Genomic DNA, 16,875 nt, shown 5'->3' with positions numbered 1-16,875 from the left:
GACAAAATACTTGCATACAGGGTTCTCCCCAGCATCTTTTACATTTTAGCTGGGTGCACCACCCGGCACTTTTCAGTAAAATCCCGGCATTTTTTGGGTGGTTAGTAAAGAGTTGGATCACAATATAGAAGATGCCACCCACCTAGAATTCCTTCCCACCCAGCTTTAAAAAAATTCTGTGTTGAACATATTATGCCACACTTATCTCTCATTACGCGAGGTTCCTCAGCCAGCACAGTTCAAAATAATCTTTCACTTATAGGTTATATGCCATCTTTTTTTACTTCTTGCACATTGAATTACAAAGGCAACTTTTAACCACTGTGAACATGGGGCAGCATACACAAACAGAACATTGCTAGGAAATAAGAGTTTATTCTAGCAGAATTTCTCCAGCGCTTTATTTTATATTTGGGTTTTGGTTTGCTTTAAGCAGCACTGTCAGCATTCTTTAGAAATATGAAAACTCGAGAGATCCAATAACAGAATAAAACGTATCTTTCGGAAATTAGCAATAAGACATGAACACAACTCACCTGACAAGCGCTTCTTGCCCCTTCCTCTGCCTTTCTGTGTAGGTGTAATGTCCTCGGATTTTTCCCTTCTTCCTTTAGGCGTCTGTTCAACATTATCCAAACTAAATGGACGGAAGGCAAAAGGGCTGCCCACCGGTGTGTTATCAACAGATTTGATCTTTCTTCCTCTGCCTCTACCCCGTCCACGACCTGCCGTTGACACCAGCTCCAGCAGAGATGTCCCATGGGCCTCAGTACTTGGCTGTGAAGTGTGCACAGATTGACGCCCTCTCTTCTCCTGTGGAGGGGCTGAGTTGATTTTTTTTCCTCTTCCCCTTGAAGGGGGAGTGGTTTTCTGAGTACCTTGCTGATTTTTTGGAGTTCCCGGCTGACTTTTCGGAGTACCTTTTTTAGGTCCAGGCTTTCCAGTAGTTTTGCCTCCTTTTATCTTTAAAGGTAATTGTACTTTGGCTCTTCCTTTCCTCTTTTTACTAAAATGAAAAAACAAAAAAAAGTTGTTGGTGAAACCAATTTAAGCAGAATTTTTTTTTTTTGAGGAGCAGAGTTATACAAGCCCGTTTTAATCTACAGCCAACTAGGATTCTTTACAACTACAACATAATTCTCAAAGCAGCAGTCTATATACAGAATTCTCTGGAAAACCTATTTCCTGTTTATGTGATTGGCTTGCAGATTTACTCAAATACTGACCAGAGTTTGAAGTAAATTTCTAGATATCATCCAGCACTGCTTTAGTATGTTGAGCTCTATTACTTTACTTGGAATAGGTCTATTAAGATTCTGGGCACAAACTGTTACTTTTATTAGTGACCTGTTAAAATCATAATAATTGTTCAAAGCAGCAAAGTAAAACACTGCAAGAATTGCCAACACTAAGAAAGTCAAGTGTTCACAAAACTGGAGTTCCACTTTGATGTAATTTGTCATTTAAACAAACTGGTCACCCCCTACAGCTAATGACGAATAGGCGAATGGTATTCATCAATTTCTACAAAAAGGGTCAGGATCAATTATTACCCTCTCAGTTGTCAATGTCACTAAACCCAATAAAACAGTAAGACGGTCAGCAAGAAGGGATGCTGAGATTTTTGGGGCATGACAGTACAGTAATCAGAAAATACAGTTTAAAAGCTGATTATTGATAAAACATCTATTAAACATTTATACTTTCCTAGGAGTTATTTCAAAAGAGGATTTAGTGACATTTGATATCACACCTTATACCATTTCACTGTAAAATATGACCTTAAACAAAACAGCTACATATTTAGTAATTAGGTAAGCTTTTTTATTGTATAACCAGATCAGACAAAGGCAATTTCATTGTGCAATTTAAAAAGAAAAAGAAAATACACTGAAGACGCTAATGGATTCCTTTTACAATAATCTGGAGGTTGCCACTAACGATGTACTTTGCTTCTGAAGGTGTAGCGGCCTGTCAGCCACAATGACCCTGTAGCTTAAATATATAAAGCCACAGACTTGGAACTCTCTTGAATTGAATAATTTATCGCATACAACATTAGCAATGGCAGCCTTCATGTTCCCTATTGTGCATCACCTACCTCTCTTCCTCAGACATAACTGCCTCCTCTTCCTCCTCATTTGCAGAATCTCCCGGTAACGCCTCCTCTTCTGTGAAATCCTCTTCCTCCACATCACTATCCATGGAAGGCCTTTTACGATCAGGTCTTTTGGATCGTTGTCTAGGTCGGCACTCGGGACAGAACCAGTCACCATCAGGAATAAACTGCAACACACACACACAAACACAGTTCTTCAGATACCTTAACCAAAGTCTTGGATTTTTATTACATTTTGAATAGTTTGCATTTCTGCATTAGCTTCTCTTCAAAAGGATAATCATCTACATCTTACCAAAAAAAAAAGACACTCATTTTGTAATTAATGTAAAATGTGAATATTAATGTTTAGTAATTAGTCCTTCACGGCCTATATCTTTATACAAAATGTTTGAGGTAATGCAGGTAAGGCCAACTGAAACCACAAGTTAAGTGAGAGGATTGAGGTTTTTTTCCTTTCCTGCTTCCCCTGACCAAAAAAATACTAGCTGCATAACTCTCTGAATGTAATGCTATAACTTACCAACAAAAAGTAGGCATAGGATAAGAATAGTGTCCCAGAGTGTAAACAGCAGAAAAAGAGACATGGTCTACACCCCAGGTGTCTTCTGTGCCCCCCTAGTACTTAATTTGCTGCAGTAGGCGACACCCATGGAAACCATAATTTTCCCAAATAGAATATTAGGCAGATTGCAAGAAAGACATGTATGCTTTCAAAATAAATAAATACAAATGACTGCTGACAACAAATCTACATATAAGGTTACTATACGGATTGTTTAGATGGGTTTCATACAATATCTGAGAAGTCAAAGGTAATGATCAAATGTTATGTTAATTGTCAAGATCTGCTAAAAAGCCAACTTTAACATATAATTAAGTAAAACAATCTGGGCATCAAGCTTTAAAAGAACTAACCTTTAGTTTGGGTCGTACACAGTAGATATGGTGCCCCCTTTCACAGCCATCACACAGGAGCATGCTTTCACTATCTCCTTTCTTACGGCACACTTTACATCTAAGGTTCTGAATAGAACGTGACCACAAAATGCTGCGGTCTAGGGTAGCCAAATGAAGGAAGATCTGCGACAAGCTACCAGATGACTGTAATGATTCCCGCCATCGATCCAGTACAGTCCTCTGAATGCGGCCATTATCACTAGCATCTGTGGAAAGGAGAACAAGAAATAAAATGTGTGGGCTGAAATTCTGGTTCATAGTAGTTTTACACTGAGGGTGAGTTGATCAGCTCAGTACACATAAATGAAATTATCACATACCATCTTTTTCACTAGTTTGATCTTCATCTTTTTTCTTCTTTTCTTCCTTTTTTTTCTTGTCTGATTTTGAGTCTTTCTTAGTATCTTCTGCATCCCCTGTAGAATAAAACGGCAAATGATTTCCAGTTTAGCAGCACAAAATATATGATTAGCAAAGTTTCGGAGGCTCAGAGTTCCAAAAAGCAATGAGATTTAAAACAAATTAAACATCACTTTTCATAAATGTGTCATGCAGGGGTTAACAAAAAAACAATGACAAGATGTATTTAGGATGTGCACTGCATCTGTTAGTCACCCAAATAAAGATGTACATTGTGGAGGGTCCTGAAACCTAAGCAGATCTCTCTGTACACCTATCATTCTTGGCAAGCCTATTGCCAATAATGGGAATGTTATAAAACTAGAAAGTTGCAGTCCCTTGAAAGCCTTTTCAGACCTCAGAATTTACTAAGCATTTACAGAATCTGCACTCTCACCGTCTGTCACCATCAGTTACTTACATTAAACATAGAATGAAAATGCTCCACAGTAGTTTGAAGTATTAAGTTTGGGGCAAAACATTGGAAATTCAAATACCAGGATCACATAAATAGGCTTTGTGTAGAAAATGGTCTTTGATCACACCCAAAAACCGAATAACATCATACATATGACACATCACAAATGCATTTAAGAGGCACTTATTACTTTGTTAAAACTCTCTTACCAAGAGGAGCCTTTAAGTACTTGCGTTCTACACCTTGCTCAATCTGAAGTAATGCTTGAGATAGATACTGGACACAGTTAGCCACTGGTTGAGGTGTGCTGGCATTTGTAGATGGGACACTTTGTTCTTCATGTTTCATACCTTGCAACCTTAAAAAATAAAAAAAAAATATGTAGACGGATTAAAAATATATGTAATACAATGCTGATTAGATAAGCAGAACCATAGCTAAACTAGCTGAAATGAATGCACTTCTGTCTGCATGTATGAGAGTTGCATCACCATGACCTTGCCTACTGGTCCTGAAACAAAACAGAACCAGATGAAGATGTTAGCACCAGAGTGAGAACAGTTTAGTTGCAAAATTGTGCACAGGCTGGTTCTTCTGCAAAAAAGCACCTGCTTGTTTGCAATGTTTCCACTATTATGGTTTAATGCTGCTTTATGATTAAGCTATGTTGACCTAAGTATGCTCTCAGTAAAAGACTGGGCCTATGACATTTGGCTTGCTCAAAAGGAAAGAAAAAGGTTTAATTTTATGTGCTTCTCCGGTGTAGATGTGGTTGGTACTGCAGAATTTAGGCTACCAAGATGAATAATTCCATTGTTAATGTGTAGGAAAAACTAATTTAGTAGGAAATGTAGGAAAAAGTAATTTTCTACAGAGTTGCCCTTGTTTCCTATTTCTTTCCTATTGGCAAACATCAGATGCTATTACTCTATTGCCTACAGTGAAGTACTACAGTCCATCAGCAACACTACTTACTAGAACTTTTAGAAGTTTCAGCAGGTATGTTCGACAGGGAAATTTTACAGTAAAAACTGTAAATAGTAACCAATTCAAACAATTTCTGCATAGCTAAAACAATAGAAGCTTCTAGTTGCAATTACTTCACTTTGCATAAGTATTCACCATCTTAGGTGGGTAATGAGATTGTACTATTCAAACAAAACAAAAGAATCACTTTCTTCTTTCAGGATAGTTTACAAGAAGTAATGAGAATGCTGCATACCTGGGAAAATTAACAGATAATTGCTCAAGAAATTCTTACAAAATGCAGCAAAGGACTTAGATGTCAAATCAAAAATCCTTTTATTGCGTCCTGAGTCCAGAATTAGGGAGAAAAACTGTCTTAGAGAACAGGCACTATCTAAGCACCACAAAAAAAACAAGCCAAAAGTCAACAAGGAAAAATAACAGTATTAAATAGGAGGAACACCTAAGAATATCTTTGAGGCGAATCATCCAGTAGAAATGCTGGAAAATGAAACTCTGTGAATATATGAGAACGGGGCAGCGAGACAGAGGGAAAAACACCAATTCCCCTGAAGAAAGCTTTTCAAATTACTGGGCCAAAACCTGAAGCGTGAAGAGCATAGATTCATGACTGAGCCCAAGAACATGAAGATAATACACACAGGATCCCAGTGCCAAGCTGGCACCATATCCCCCATAAGACCTTGAAAGCAGCCACCTTCCAAGTAATGAAAAGCAACTAAAGCTCCACATGATGCAACATAGGCACTGGTAAATGGAAGTGGAAGAAATGGAAAATGTGTACCCAGCAGAGCCAAAGGCCAACATGGACTGAACCATAAAAGAATAGAAGAACAGATGGACTGGGGTAGCATGCCTGTCCAAAGTAATTTTTCATAGATTGCAATCTGTAGAGAAGTGCAAAACTACGTCAGTACAGTGCATAACAAAAAGTGAAACGAGAAGCCAACAAAGCGGAGTTGCATGGATACTTTTTTCAGGCAGAGAATGAAGAGACCTAGAATTATTTTGAAAAAATCCCTGCAGTCAAAGGCACTAAAGCCATTGCACCAAATGACAGACTGAAGGTAGAATCTGCAGAGAAAAGTGCTGATGGGCATGAAGAACCTTGACCGTTAGCATCAGCAAGAAACTGAGCTAAATACCCCATAGGGCATTGTTGGGTCGTGCCATAAGGCTTAGATGACCAAGCTGGAAACTTGATTACACTCAATGCCAGCGAGACAGAGATAGTAACAGGGTAACATGATTTTCCAAACTACAAATGCCATCACCCCAGAGATTCATGAGGTGCTAACAGGAAAACCAACAGGAGCAGTAGTTTAATCAGTACTCTATCAACATGACAGCTGAATGATTTTTACATCCAGTGTTCATATGAATATAATACTAAAGTACTATACAATGCTAGCATCCAAACAATACACAAAGCATAACAGCCAGCTAGAAGTGCTAGTCTTAGTTTTAATGTGCCATTCCTGCTCCAATACAGAGCAATTATTAGGAAAAAGCCAGTTATCATTCCAATCCTGGCCACAATAGGGAAACTACATCTGACATGCTCTTTTGCATCCAATAAAATTCTACCTGCACTTGTAATTAGAGCACACCAATGGTAGTTGGATGGTGTACACATTGCAACATAGACAGCAGAGAATATTTAAAGGTATTTACCTGCTCTAAAGCCCTTAAATTACTTGGACAGAAACACTGAAAATGCAGGAAAAAATGGCATAACTATTTTGTGGCATAGATTTTACAAGGTCCTGGGATCATTTCTCAGAGATTTGGGTCCATATTGACATGACAGCGTCACAGGGTTGCTGCAGAATTGTTTGCCGTACATCTAGAAAGCAAATCTGCTCTAGCAGTATGAGATTATCTGAACTTGGAGACATGGGGTGAATTTACTGCTGGAGATAGCCATCAGAAGATAAATATAGTACCTCATAAAGGGATAGACATGGTCAGCAACAATGTTAAGGTAGGCTGTGGCTTTAAATCATTTCCACTTAGTACTATGGAGTCCGAAGTGTGCCAAGAGATTGTCCCATTAAACTATTACACCACCATCAGCCTGAAGCATTGATTCAAGAAAGTATGTGTCAACAGTTCGACTTTGTTGATGCAAAATCCTGACCCTACCATCTAAAATGTCACAGTAGAAATCAATACTCATTACCCAGGCAGTCCTGCTGCAGCCCATAAGTTTCAAGGTATGATGTGTTGTGTATTTAGAGATGCTCTCCTGCATGCCTTACTTGTTAACAAGTGATTTTTTGAGTTAAGGTTGGGGTTCTATCAGACTAGTCAGGGCATTCGCTTCCAATGTCAAAAAGGCCTTTTCACATAGAGAACTGCCGCCTACTATATATGTTCCCTTTGTTGGACCTGTAAACCCGAGATGGTTGAGTGTGACAATCCCAGCACAATAGTATTTTCAGAAAAAAACAGACCAGCCTACCTGGCACCAACAATTATGCCACATTCAAAGTCACCTAAATCCCCTTTCTTCCCCACGCAGATGCTCGGTATGAACTTCAGCAGGTCGCCTTGAGTTGCTGCCATGCGATTGTCTGACTAATCTTAAATGTGTTTTCAATCCTACCCGGGTTCTCTCAATGGATTGAAAACCTTTCCCCGCTAAACAAAATACTTTTTTAAAGTGACAAAACATAAAAAAATGTGAATACATTGCAAGAGATATACTAAATATGTAGCCCTCACATTTAAAGAGTTTAGTGTAGGATTAATATGTATAGCATTTAAAAATCAACATCAAAGACCACTAACCCAGTGCTTTGCTTGACATCAACTTCCATATCCTCCACATCATTGTCTTCTACTTTCATGGATTTATCTTTTGAATCTTCATCTAAGACTTCATAAGAACATTTCTCCAATGTTGCCCTCCACAATTGCCTGTCTGGTACCTTTACACAAGAAACAATCAATGACCAATTAATTTAGAAATGTAAATATTTGTTTACAACACCACTAGACAGCTGCTTGTTTAAGAATTGAAAGTACTACTCATTTTTCTTTAAAACTTACATATTTAGAGCATCTTCAAAATGTACGGCGAAAAACACACCTTGGTACATAGAATTACAAGAACAGGTTCTGTTTCCTGCATTGCAGTGCCACACAAAAGTTTCATCTCACTTATTACAATGCAAGTCTTGGTCAGCCAACTCCCTGAAAACAATCCACTTTATTAGTAGGTAGGCCATCATTTCTGTGAATGCAAGCTACAAGGTAGTCATGCTCATGCTAACGTTTCAGTGCCATCTGTCAATGACCTGGAACAAAATTGGAGATAAGGACCTCTGGCACTTTTTGACACTGAATTACAGCCTGCAGAAACCAATACAAAAATAGTAAGGTGTGAAATTTGCTGTGGGCAAGAGCTCACCTGTCACATATAGAAATTGTGACAACCTGAAGCTGGATAAACAAAAAGTAGGCTAAGGCTGAATAGCTAATTACAGCTTCACAGTATTACTAAAGCAACTGCAATAAAAGTGGTAAACCAAGTGATAAAACCAATCAAATGAAACTGGATGTTCTAATAGGTGCCTGTTACAAAGATGGGTAGAAAGTGCAAGACACCTCCTTTAGCATGAGAAAGCAGTCACTACCTATAGAATGTCATCATGTACATCTCTCCTGATGATCCTTTAACACCTCCCTACGCCAACATTTTCAATTCCGAAATGAATTTAGATGATACACAGCACATCTGTTCTATGAAGCCAGGGTGCTGCATGCTGTAAAAATAATTGAAGACTTTATCATTAGCCTCTGATGACATACCTTTACAGTACCGAGACTCCCCTGGTAGATGCGATCTTCAATGTCCAGCAGAAGCTCACAAAGCCTTAGTTCTAGCTGCTTCTCTCCGGAGGTTTGTGTGGAATCTGTTGCATTTACTGATTTTGCTCGACCAGTTTTTGCATCTTCAGGTGAAGGACTTTCTGTGGAAACAAAACATTGCCTTTAGATTCAGGAGTACTAAGTACATACAAGTATAGATGTTAACTGGAAGTTGAATCTGAACTCCAAGCAACCTGCCAAATACAGTCAAAGCACACACACAAAGAACCAAGACTAAATAGGAGACGTTGTTGACATTTGTCAAGCATGTGTCATTTTTGTCACTTTGATATTTACCCAACTTTTCTCCTCTGCCTTTAGTTAAGTGTAAGTACACTAAAGAACTTATCCTTCTGCTAATCTCTCCCATAAATAATAAAAAACCTTGAATTACCTAAACCGTAAAGCTAAACCTGGGCTACAGCGCCCAATAAAGCATGCCATTTTACAAGAACAACTTACTGATCTTGTAATTAAGTTTTAATGGAAGCCAGAGTCCACAAATGCTGAACATACATTTGAGCTAGATCCCCAGGGTACAATACACTTGTCAGTACCAAGATTCTAGGAAAATACCTTTAAAGGGCATTTTTCAGTTAAAATAAAGTTAAACAAAATATACTGCTTCCTATTTTAGGATTAGTAAAAGATCACCAAGGCTTGTGCGAGATCGGGAGACAAAGACAGGAAAATATTTACTCCCCATAAATACCTCATATCTTTTGCAGAGAACTGCAAATTCTGAATGCTGGTGGCCACAATTCAAGCATGGTTTAGAATATCTTCCTTTGTAGACTCCCAATATGCTTTAGAGAACCAAGACTGAAATGGAGAACCATTAGCAGTCTTTGCACAGATTGACTGCAATGTGAGTATTTCTTCCAGTTTTGCACAACTCAGTGTCAAACTTTACTATTCTACAGGAGCTGGATTTATTTAAGAAATAATTGCTTAAAGTAATAGCTGATTTGTAAAGTCTGACTGGTCTTGTAACTATCCCCAAGCCGGTAGTACTTTTCTGCAGGAAGCTGCTAGCTCCCTCCTACAGCTCTGCTCTCAGCAAAGGTTATGTGCAGCACAGCAACAATACCATTTAGTGCAAATTGCATGTGAGTATACACTCAATGAAAGTTTTAAAGCCCAATGCATTACTGTAATTGTGCTTTAAAAAGCACTGGATACCTGGCTTCTGGGAACAATCTGGCCTTAGTTATATCCCATTTTAAAGTAACAATTATTAAATTTAGGAAAGAACTGAATTTAGTATACTAACGAATTCTGAATATAGTATATTTAGTATATTTTTTAGGAAATACCTGAAATATTGAAACGTTCAGCTGGAAAGCTACTCAGCATCTGACATATTCGTGACTTCTCTTGTACCAATATGTCCTTCAACGTGCTCTCTCTGTACCCCCGTGTGTTCAAACACTCAATCAGCTGCTCTAGCTGCTCTACTGAGCTATAATAATACCAGCGATTGGGTTTGTTCACAGGCTTTGGCTCCTCCTTTACCTCCTGGACAGAACCATCATGACCATTGACTGCAGGATTTGTTTCTGGTTCTCGATGGGAGGCAAGACAAGGCTGCAGCATGTCATCAGTAATTCCAGTATAGTCCTCTTCCACAAACAGTCCCGGAACAGAGAAAAAAGTCCAAAACCGTCTGTACCAGCGATCTCGGCCTAGAGGTGTGATGTTCGTGCAGGCTGTGAATTGTTGAATTTTCTCTAATAATTCCTGCTCTCGTTTCTCTTTTTTCTGTTTCTGTTCTGCCTCGTCCACAGGTTCACTTTCTTTATTACCCAGTGAATCTCTGTTCTTCTCTTTGGAGCCATTCTGCCCTTTTATACCTGGGTATTAGGAGAAATGACAAAAATACCATAAATTTTCAATACATCTTAAAAAAAAAAAAAAAAAAGTTTCTACAGAGGCTTATTTGCACCTTCTCCTCCTGTGCAATTACCATGTAAGATTGAGGGGGAAGCAGCCCTGGGTAAGTTAAAAAAACAGCAATAAATAAATAATAATATTAAAAAAAAAAAAAACAATGATTTACTACAATACTCAAAGGTGCCCCACAAAAGATGCACTCCATCTTTTAAGTAGATGAAGCTGGTCATTTCATCTAAACCCAGACTATCACAGAATATCCCCTGAAGCAGGGTCATTAGGATTCCTGAGGTCAGGACACCACATTTATGTGTAATGTATTTTAAATACAATGGTACCCTTTTTTCATTTTTTTTTTAAGTTTGGGGGGCTTTATTGACTTCAGATTGAACATAAATGTATCCATGCAGATTTATTTACTAGATGTGATATATACAACTATACATAATCATGGTAACTGCACAAGAAAAAAATAAAGTAGCTAGATCTGGATATCAGCAGACTATATAGTATGATAGCTACCTTTTCTTTTCCTGCCAGCAGATGGCATCTCTTCATCTTCAGTGGCTGCATCATGCTCCTTTTGTTCAGTATCCTTATTCTCAGAGTCTTTATTTTCAGTTTCAGTCTGCAATTCCTCTTGCACTTCATTTCTAAAAAACATTGTTAAGCATGTGTAAATGACTATACAGAGCTTAAGATGGTGAGGTAAAAGGATGCATACAATATAAACTGAACATCTACCACCCCAGCAACTACTTTAAATTCCACCCTACCTTTCAGCTTTAGGAACATCCTTATTTTCATCTTCTCTCAATTTATCTTCTTTATCCTTCATCTTCATTTCTTGTTCCTTAAGTCGTTCTTCTTTTCGCTTACGAATTCTATATTAAATAAAAAGGGCAAAAATAAACAGTTTCTTGTTAAAAATGTTTTTTAATTCTATTTCCAGAATTCTAATTCTTTTGGAAATAGTAGGAAAAGCCTAAATTTTTTATAAACCTTACAAACAGAAAATTGCAACCAGACAGGTATTCATTGCAGAAGGATCAGACAATGTCCGTGGAATGATGAAAATGTTTTTGTTTTTTGTTTTTGTTTTTAATTACACCCACCGGTCTTGCTCAGTATATAACTTTGCCAATCAGTTTTCGTCTAGAAATTAATTGCTCCACAAAATGCTATAACTCAGAAAAACTACTCATAGTTTTCCCCAGCCCGTTTTTGGTGGGCGGGCCGCCCAGCTGCCCTGTCCACTCCACCCAGCACTTATAAGCAGCTCCGATTCTCTGAATGACAATGGAGAGCCTGCTCCATTTTCAGTGGTCATCTGTCAAGAGGATTACAGCTGCTGCTAAGAGCAGCACAGCTAGGATGAGATCGGGACACATGCTGTCCCTCCCCTATTCTCTAGCTGTGCTGAGTCTTCTGAAAAAAAAAAAAAAACCTTGTGTAACAATGTGTAATGAGGTCATCAGAGCATTGTGTGTGTAACTGCATGTCATTATGCATCCTTACAGCTCTCTGTGTACAAACCTTCCTATCTTTTAAACTGTATGTCATAATGACTTGAAAAATTCAGGGTGCACAGGGGACCCTCATATCCAATAGTAGCTACAATTTCAGCCCCCCGGTGATAATTTAAAGATATGGGAATCACAATTGAAAAAACTTGTGAAAGTATAATATTGGGGTTTCTTTTTCAAAAGCAATGCGCCTAGGAGTCCATAATTGAAAATGCAAATTGGGGACCTCTGGGGCCATTTACATAGCAAGGAGCATTGGGGTGGGGTCCCTAAATTGATACCTACTTGTCACAAATCTATAACTGTTGTACTATGTTACCCTGCTTGCTTCTCTTCTTTGTATCCCAATGGCCCTAGAATGGTGGGGTGTACAAAACTAAAAATGTGGGTGCAGTGTGTACACCTTCGGCTACACCCCCCCCCCAAAGACACACACACACAAATGTCTTTACTATGTCAAAAGCACTGCCCTGGGTAAAGGGGAGGAGCAGGAAACTGAAAACGTGTGGGCAATGTTTGGGGCTAACACACTCTAAAATTTTTTCACTATGGTATCATTAGATCATAAAAAAAAAAACTTTGCCCATCAAAATCAAATACTGGCTCAGGTACTGATAGGGTACAGTCATGTGTAACAGGGAGGTACGTTTTGATGAGCAGAGTATATGTTGCAATGATGCCATAGTGATGAAAGTTTCCCCCTCTTACACCTAATTTTCTTTTCCTGCACCTCTCTATTCTATTAGGATTCAAGTTAGGGAAGCGGACAGTTAAATGTAACAGGGCAGCATGTTTTGATGGGCAGAGGTTTTTAATGTTCTAATGATGCCATGCTAATAAAATTGGAGGAGGGAGTGTCACCCACTTGCACCTACATTTTCAGTTTCCTGTACCTCCCCATTCCAGATAAATTGGGGTTCAAGGAACAGAAGCAGAAAATGTGGAGTAGCATTACAGTTAAAGTTTTGTGAAAGGTAGGTAAAAAATTTAGGGGCCCCACACCAATGCTCTTTGCTTTATAAGTGGCCCCCGGGGTCCTTAATTTGCATTTTCAATTTTGGGCTTCTAGGTGCCCTTTCTTATAAAACAGCAACCCAAATGTTCAATTCTCATAGGTTTTTAAACTCGTGATCCCGATATTATTTAACCTCCCTCCCCCCCAACGTTCTAATTCTGTCCGTATTTCCATGCAAAAAGCGTTACATTTTTTCCATTGAAATTCATTTTACATTGTAGGCTATAATTCTTAGGTATAACTCACCGAAATATGTCCAGTGGTTTATTTAATACATTTAATAATAAACTTTAAATAAAAAAAAAAAAAAGCTGTTAAAAAAATTAAAAAAAATAGTTAAACATGTAATATAACTGTACAGTAGCTCTAATATTATAAATATAATATATATCTATATATATAATATATAAAGATTTTTGTATTAGATTAAATACAGCTATTTTGAATTGAAATCAATACAAAATAATTTTAATTTCCCGCCGATCCTCCTGCCCACACGTCACCGGGAAACCCCGGAGATCGTCACTACAGTCGCCGGCTGGAGATCGAAGAGGAAGGACGTGTCGCTAGGATCTGCGGGGACAAGCAGGACAACGAGGGATGCCGACGGAGCAAGATAAGTGTTTTTTAAGTTTAAAGCGACCCCAAGTGTGACTTAGGATTACCGCTAGGGGGGTTAAAGCAATTTTAGTTATTAGTAGCTATGAAAGTCCCGTGTACCAACAATTTAGGAGATATGAAGGTTTGATCACTGTGAGTTGTTAGCCTGCAGAATATGGCAGGAGAACTTTACACACACTTAAATTTGCATTTTTTTTTTTTTGCCCATAGAATATCAACAGTGATGAGTTTTTTTTTTTTTTAACTTTTTGTTTCCCACCACCCAGCTGAAAAAAAAAATTCTGGGGAGAACAATGCTACTTTTTGTTTATTTTTGAAAATAGGATCACTTTTTTAAACTAACACAGATCACAAAAACGAACAGGAAGTTTGTTAAAGCATTATACACAAACCTGGCTGCAGCCTCTTCACGCTCTTTGCGGTTTTGTCCAGCTTTCAGCTCTCTGAATTCTTGCTTTGCCTGTCTTAGCTCTTCCACACCATCCTCAACATAGTCTCTTGTGGACACTAGCGTAAGCAGCTTGCCACACAGGGCGTGGAGAATCTTCAACTTTTCATCTAAAAGCACAATACAGGAATACATTATACATCAAATCGTGGCACAAACCACCATGTTTTTAATCTCTAACCTCAAACAAATTGTTGCGTTAGGATTTTACCAGCAGCAATAGTTATCACAGAACAAATACCACTTCTATTTTACTAGTTAGGTCCTGGAAAGATTATCTTTCTATAGACAAACAAAAAACACAAGTTTCTAAAGCTTGTAGCTAAGCAAATACAGGTGTCCCCCTTAATAAATTCCAAATTTGCAGCTATCTCAGCTGCTTGTTGGTACAGTAAAATCTGCAAGCAAATGTGCTGCTTGATATAAGAAATAAATATAAACTACATAAATATATTAAGAGTATAAAGAGTATTGTTTAGGCACAGTTAACATTTTAAAATTTTCCTAATGATGCACAAATCATTACATTCTGAATGTAAGAAATTTTACATAACCGCATCTCACTTGGCTGTAGAAGGGACTTAGCCTTTTAGATATGTAGTAATTCATATACAGTAAAAGATACACTGGTCAGACTTTTTAATTTCAAGTGGTGTCTGAATGAGCTCACCAGGTGACAAGGAATACACAGAAGTAGTGGTCAATTTTTTTAGAATTGCAGGGTGATTGAGGCGAAGTTCCATACAGGGATCATCGGTAGCTACAAATCCTCCCTGTTTTTGATATCGATATTTGGCACTGGCTGAGTTTGAGTCAGCTCCAGAAGACAAAATATGAAGACGAAGAATCTCTGAAAGTGTGCAGCTATCTAGGTCCAGCTCTTTTAGACTGCAGCCTGCAAGGAAACAATTACAGAATATTTGTTACTACAAACTCCTGTATCTGCAACATGAAAATAATAAGCCACCAGGTGAAGCTCTGGTCTTCTTTTTAAACGCAAAATAAACATATACACAGTTTGGAAATGAAATTGTGAATTAATATCATGTGTGCATCATGTTAGTTCATTTGTCACACAAAAAAAGAGACAGCACATATAGCTACCCTACCCAAGTAAAAGGGTAGAGTTGCCCAGAAACGACAATTGTGAACAGATTATCACACGGCACAAATATATTTGGCAATTTTAAACACAAATTTAAACCAAGATAGTGATGAACACAATATACATTTTTACAATTTAAACTTAAAGAGGACTATACTCATAAAACAAAACACACTTATCTTCAATTCGGCAGGGCAGTCTGATGACTTTAGGGGTGTCTGGCACCGGGTCCAGCGTCATCTCGGCATCCGTCCCGGAGCTGGCGCTCCGAGCGCCGCCATCGTTGTCTTCTCCTCCGGGTTCTTCATCCTATGTCACCCGACCCAGGCCCAGGGTCAGGAGACGTAGGATGAAAAAAAAAAAATTGCCAATCTCACTTTGAGCAAAAAGGCTCCTTCAGCGCATGCCTGAGATGCTCAGGCATGCGCAGAAGGAGCGCCCAAGAACCTCCCGGAATGCCTGACGTAGGTATCCCGGGAGGCTTTGCGCTGCCATTCATTCTCGACCACCTAGGCGGCCGAGAGTTGGGGGACGATGTGGCACTCTTTAAAATAAAAAAAAAGATGAATTTTTACCTTGCATCTAAGGGTTCTCTACCCTTTTATGTAAAATGAAAATTCTGAGTTTAGGTACACTTTAACTTGAGCAATGAAGTAAAGTTTATGATGCTTATTATTGACAAGCTTGAAAAGAGCAGCAGGGTTCTCAAAATATAATTATGTAAAGGCATAAATACATACCATGATTTAACTGTGACCAAGCTGCTGCCAAAGAGGCTACAGCAAAAAGAGCATAATTTGCAGAGTCCGTACCCTCGCCTAAAGCTTCTGTTAATCCTGTAAAACAAAGTTAAAAGTGTTGTAAGGTAACTGGTTCATTATATTATGTCACCCAAACATATTTTACCCATTCAATGTGTTTCCAGAGAAAATGAACATACTGCCCACTATAATGAATGGTGAAGGAGTTACAACTGTTACCTTCAGCATATTCAGTTTCTGCTCACATGAATGTAAACAGGTTTTAAAGTTACCAACACACATCAAGATCTGACAACTCAAACTCGGCAGCACAAGGATCTCTGTATATGACCCCTCATCAGCATGTTGCCTCTACTCTTTTCAACTGCCAAAACTTTTCAGCTTTTTTGGGTAAGGAAGTGCGTCTGACCTCCTCTGTGACACCATTATGACACAATATCTAAGCACTATGCCAAAAGACAGTCACCATTGGGGAAGATGCTCACTGCTACCACTTGTTACTGACACCACTGACATATTTACATAGTAGGTTAGGTTGAAAAAAAAAAAAAAAACAATCAATTTCAACCACTAGGGAAATAAACATATTCCAGGTATAAAACCCTATAAAGACATAGTTGGTCCAGAGGAAAGCAAATAAAAAAAAAAAAACCCTGGTACAATTTGCTTCAACAGGAAAAAAATTCCTTCCTGATTCCAATCATATGTTCCTTGGATCAACAGTATCTGTTATCTTTGCTTTAAATC

The 16,875-nt window shown here is 38.3% G+C and overlaps 1 protein-coding gene across 1 annotated transcript in view; it reads right to left on the bottom strand.

Moving 5' to 3' along the window:
* Positions 1-16,875, bottom strand: part of BAZ1A (bromodomain adjacent to zinc finger domain 1A) — a 39,304-nt gene that overhangs the window by 5,739 nt on the left and 16,690 nt on the right. The window contains exons 13-25 of the mRNA XM_072429069.1: positions 16,108-16,203; positions 14,933-15,157; positions 14,207-14,372; positions 11,429-11,536; positions 11,175-11,305; positions 10,076-10,612; positions 8,700-8,860; positions 7,677-7,816; positions 4,106-4,254; positions 3,400-3,495; positions 3,038-3,285; positions 2,102-2,286; positions 537-1,006 (exon numbers count right to left, since the gene is read on the bottom strand). Of these exons, the coding sequence (XP_072285170.1) occupies positions 537-1,006; positions 2,102-2,286; positions 3,038-3,285; positions 3,400-3,495; positions 4,106-4,254; positions 7,677-7,816; positions 8,700-8,860; positions 10,076-10,612; positions 11,175-11,305; positions 11,429-11,536; positions 14,207-14,372; positions 14,933-15,157; positions 16,108-16,203 (2,712 nt within the window). The remainder of the gene's footprint in view (positions 1-536; positions 1,007-2,101; positions 2,287-3,037; positions 3,286-3,399; positions 3,496-4,105; positions 4,255-7,676; positions 7,817-8,699; positions 8,861-10,075; positions 10,613-11,174; positions 11,306-11,428; positions 11,537-14,206; positions 14,373-14,932; positions 15,158-16,107; positions 16,204-16,875) is intronic.

This window comes from Pyxicephalus adspersus, chromosome 12, assembly GCF_032062135.1.
Source record: "Pyxicephalus adspersus chromosome 12, UCB_Pads_2.0, whole genome shotgun sequence".
Lineage (NCBI taxonomy): Eukaryota > Metazoa > Chordata > Amphibia > Anura > Pyxicephalidae > Pyxicephalus > Pyxicephalus adspersus.
This window is presented reverse-complemented; position numbering and strand designations above follow the sequence as displayed.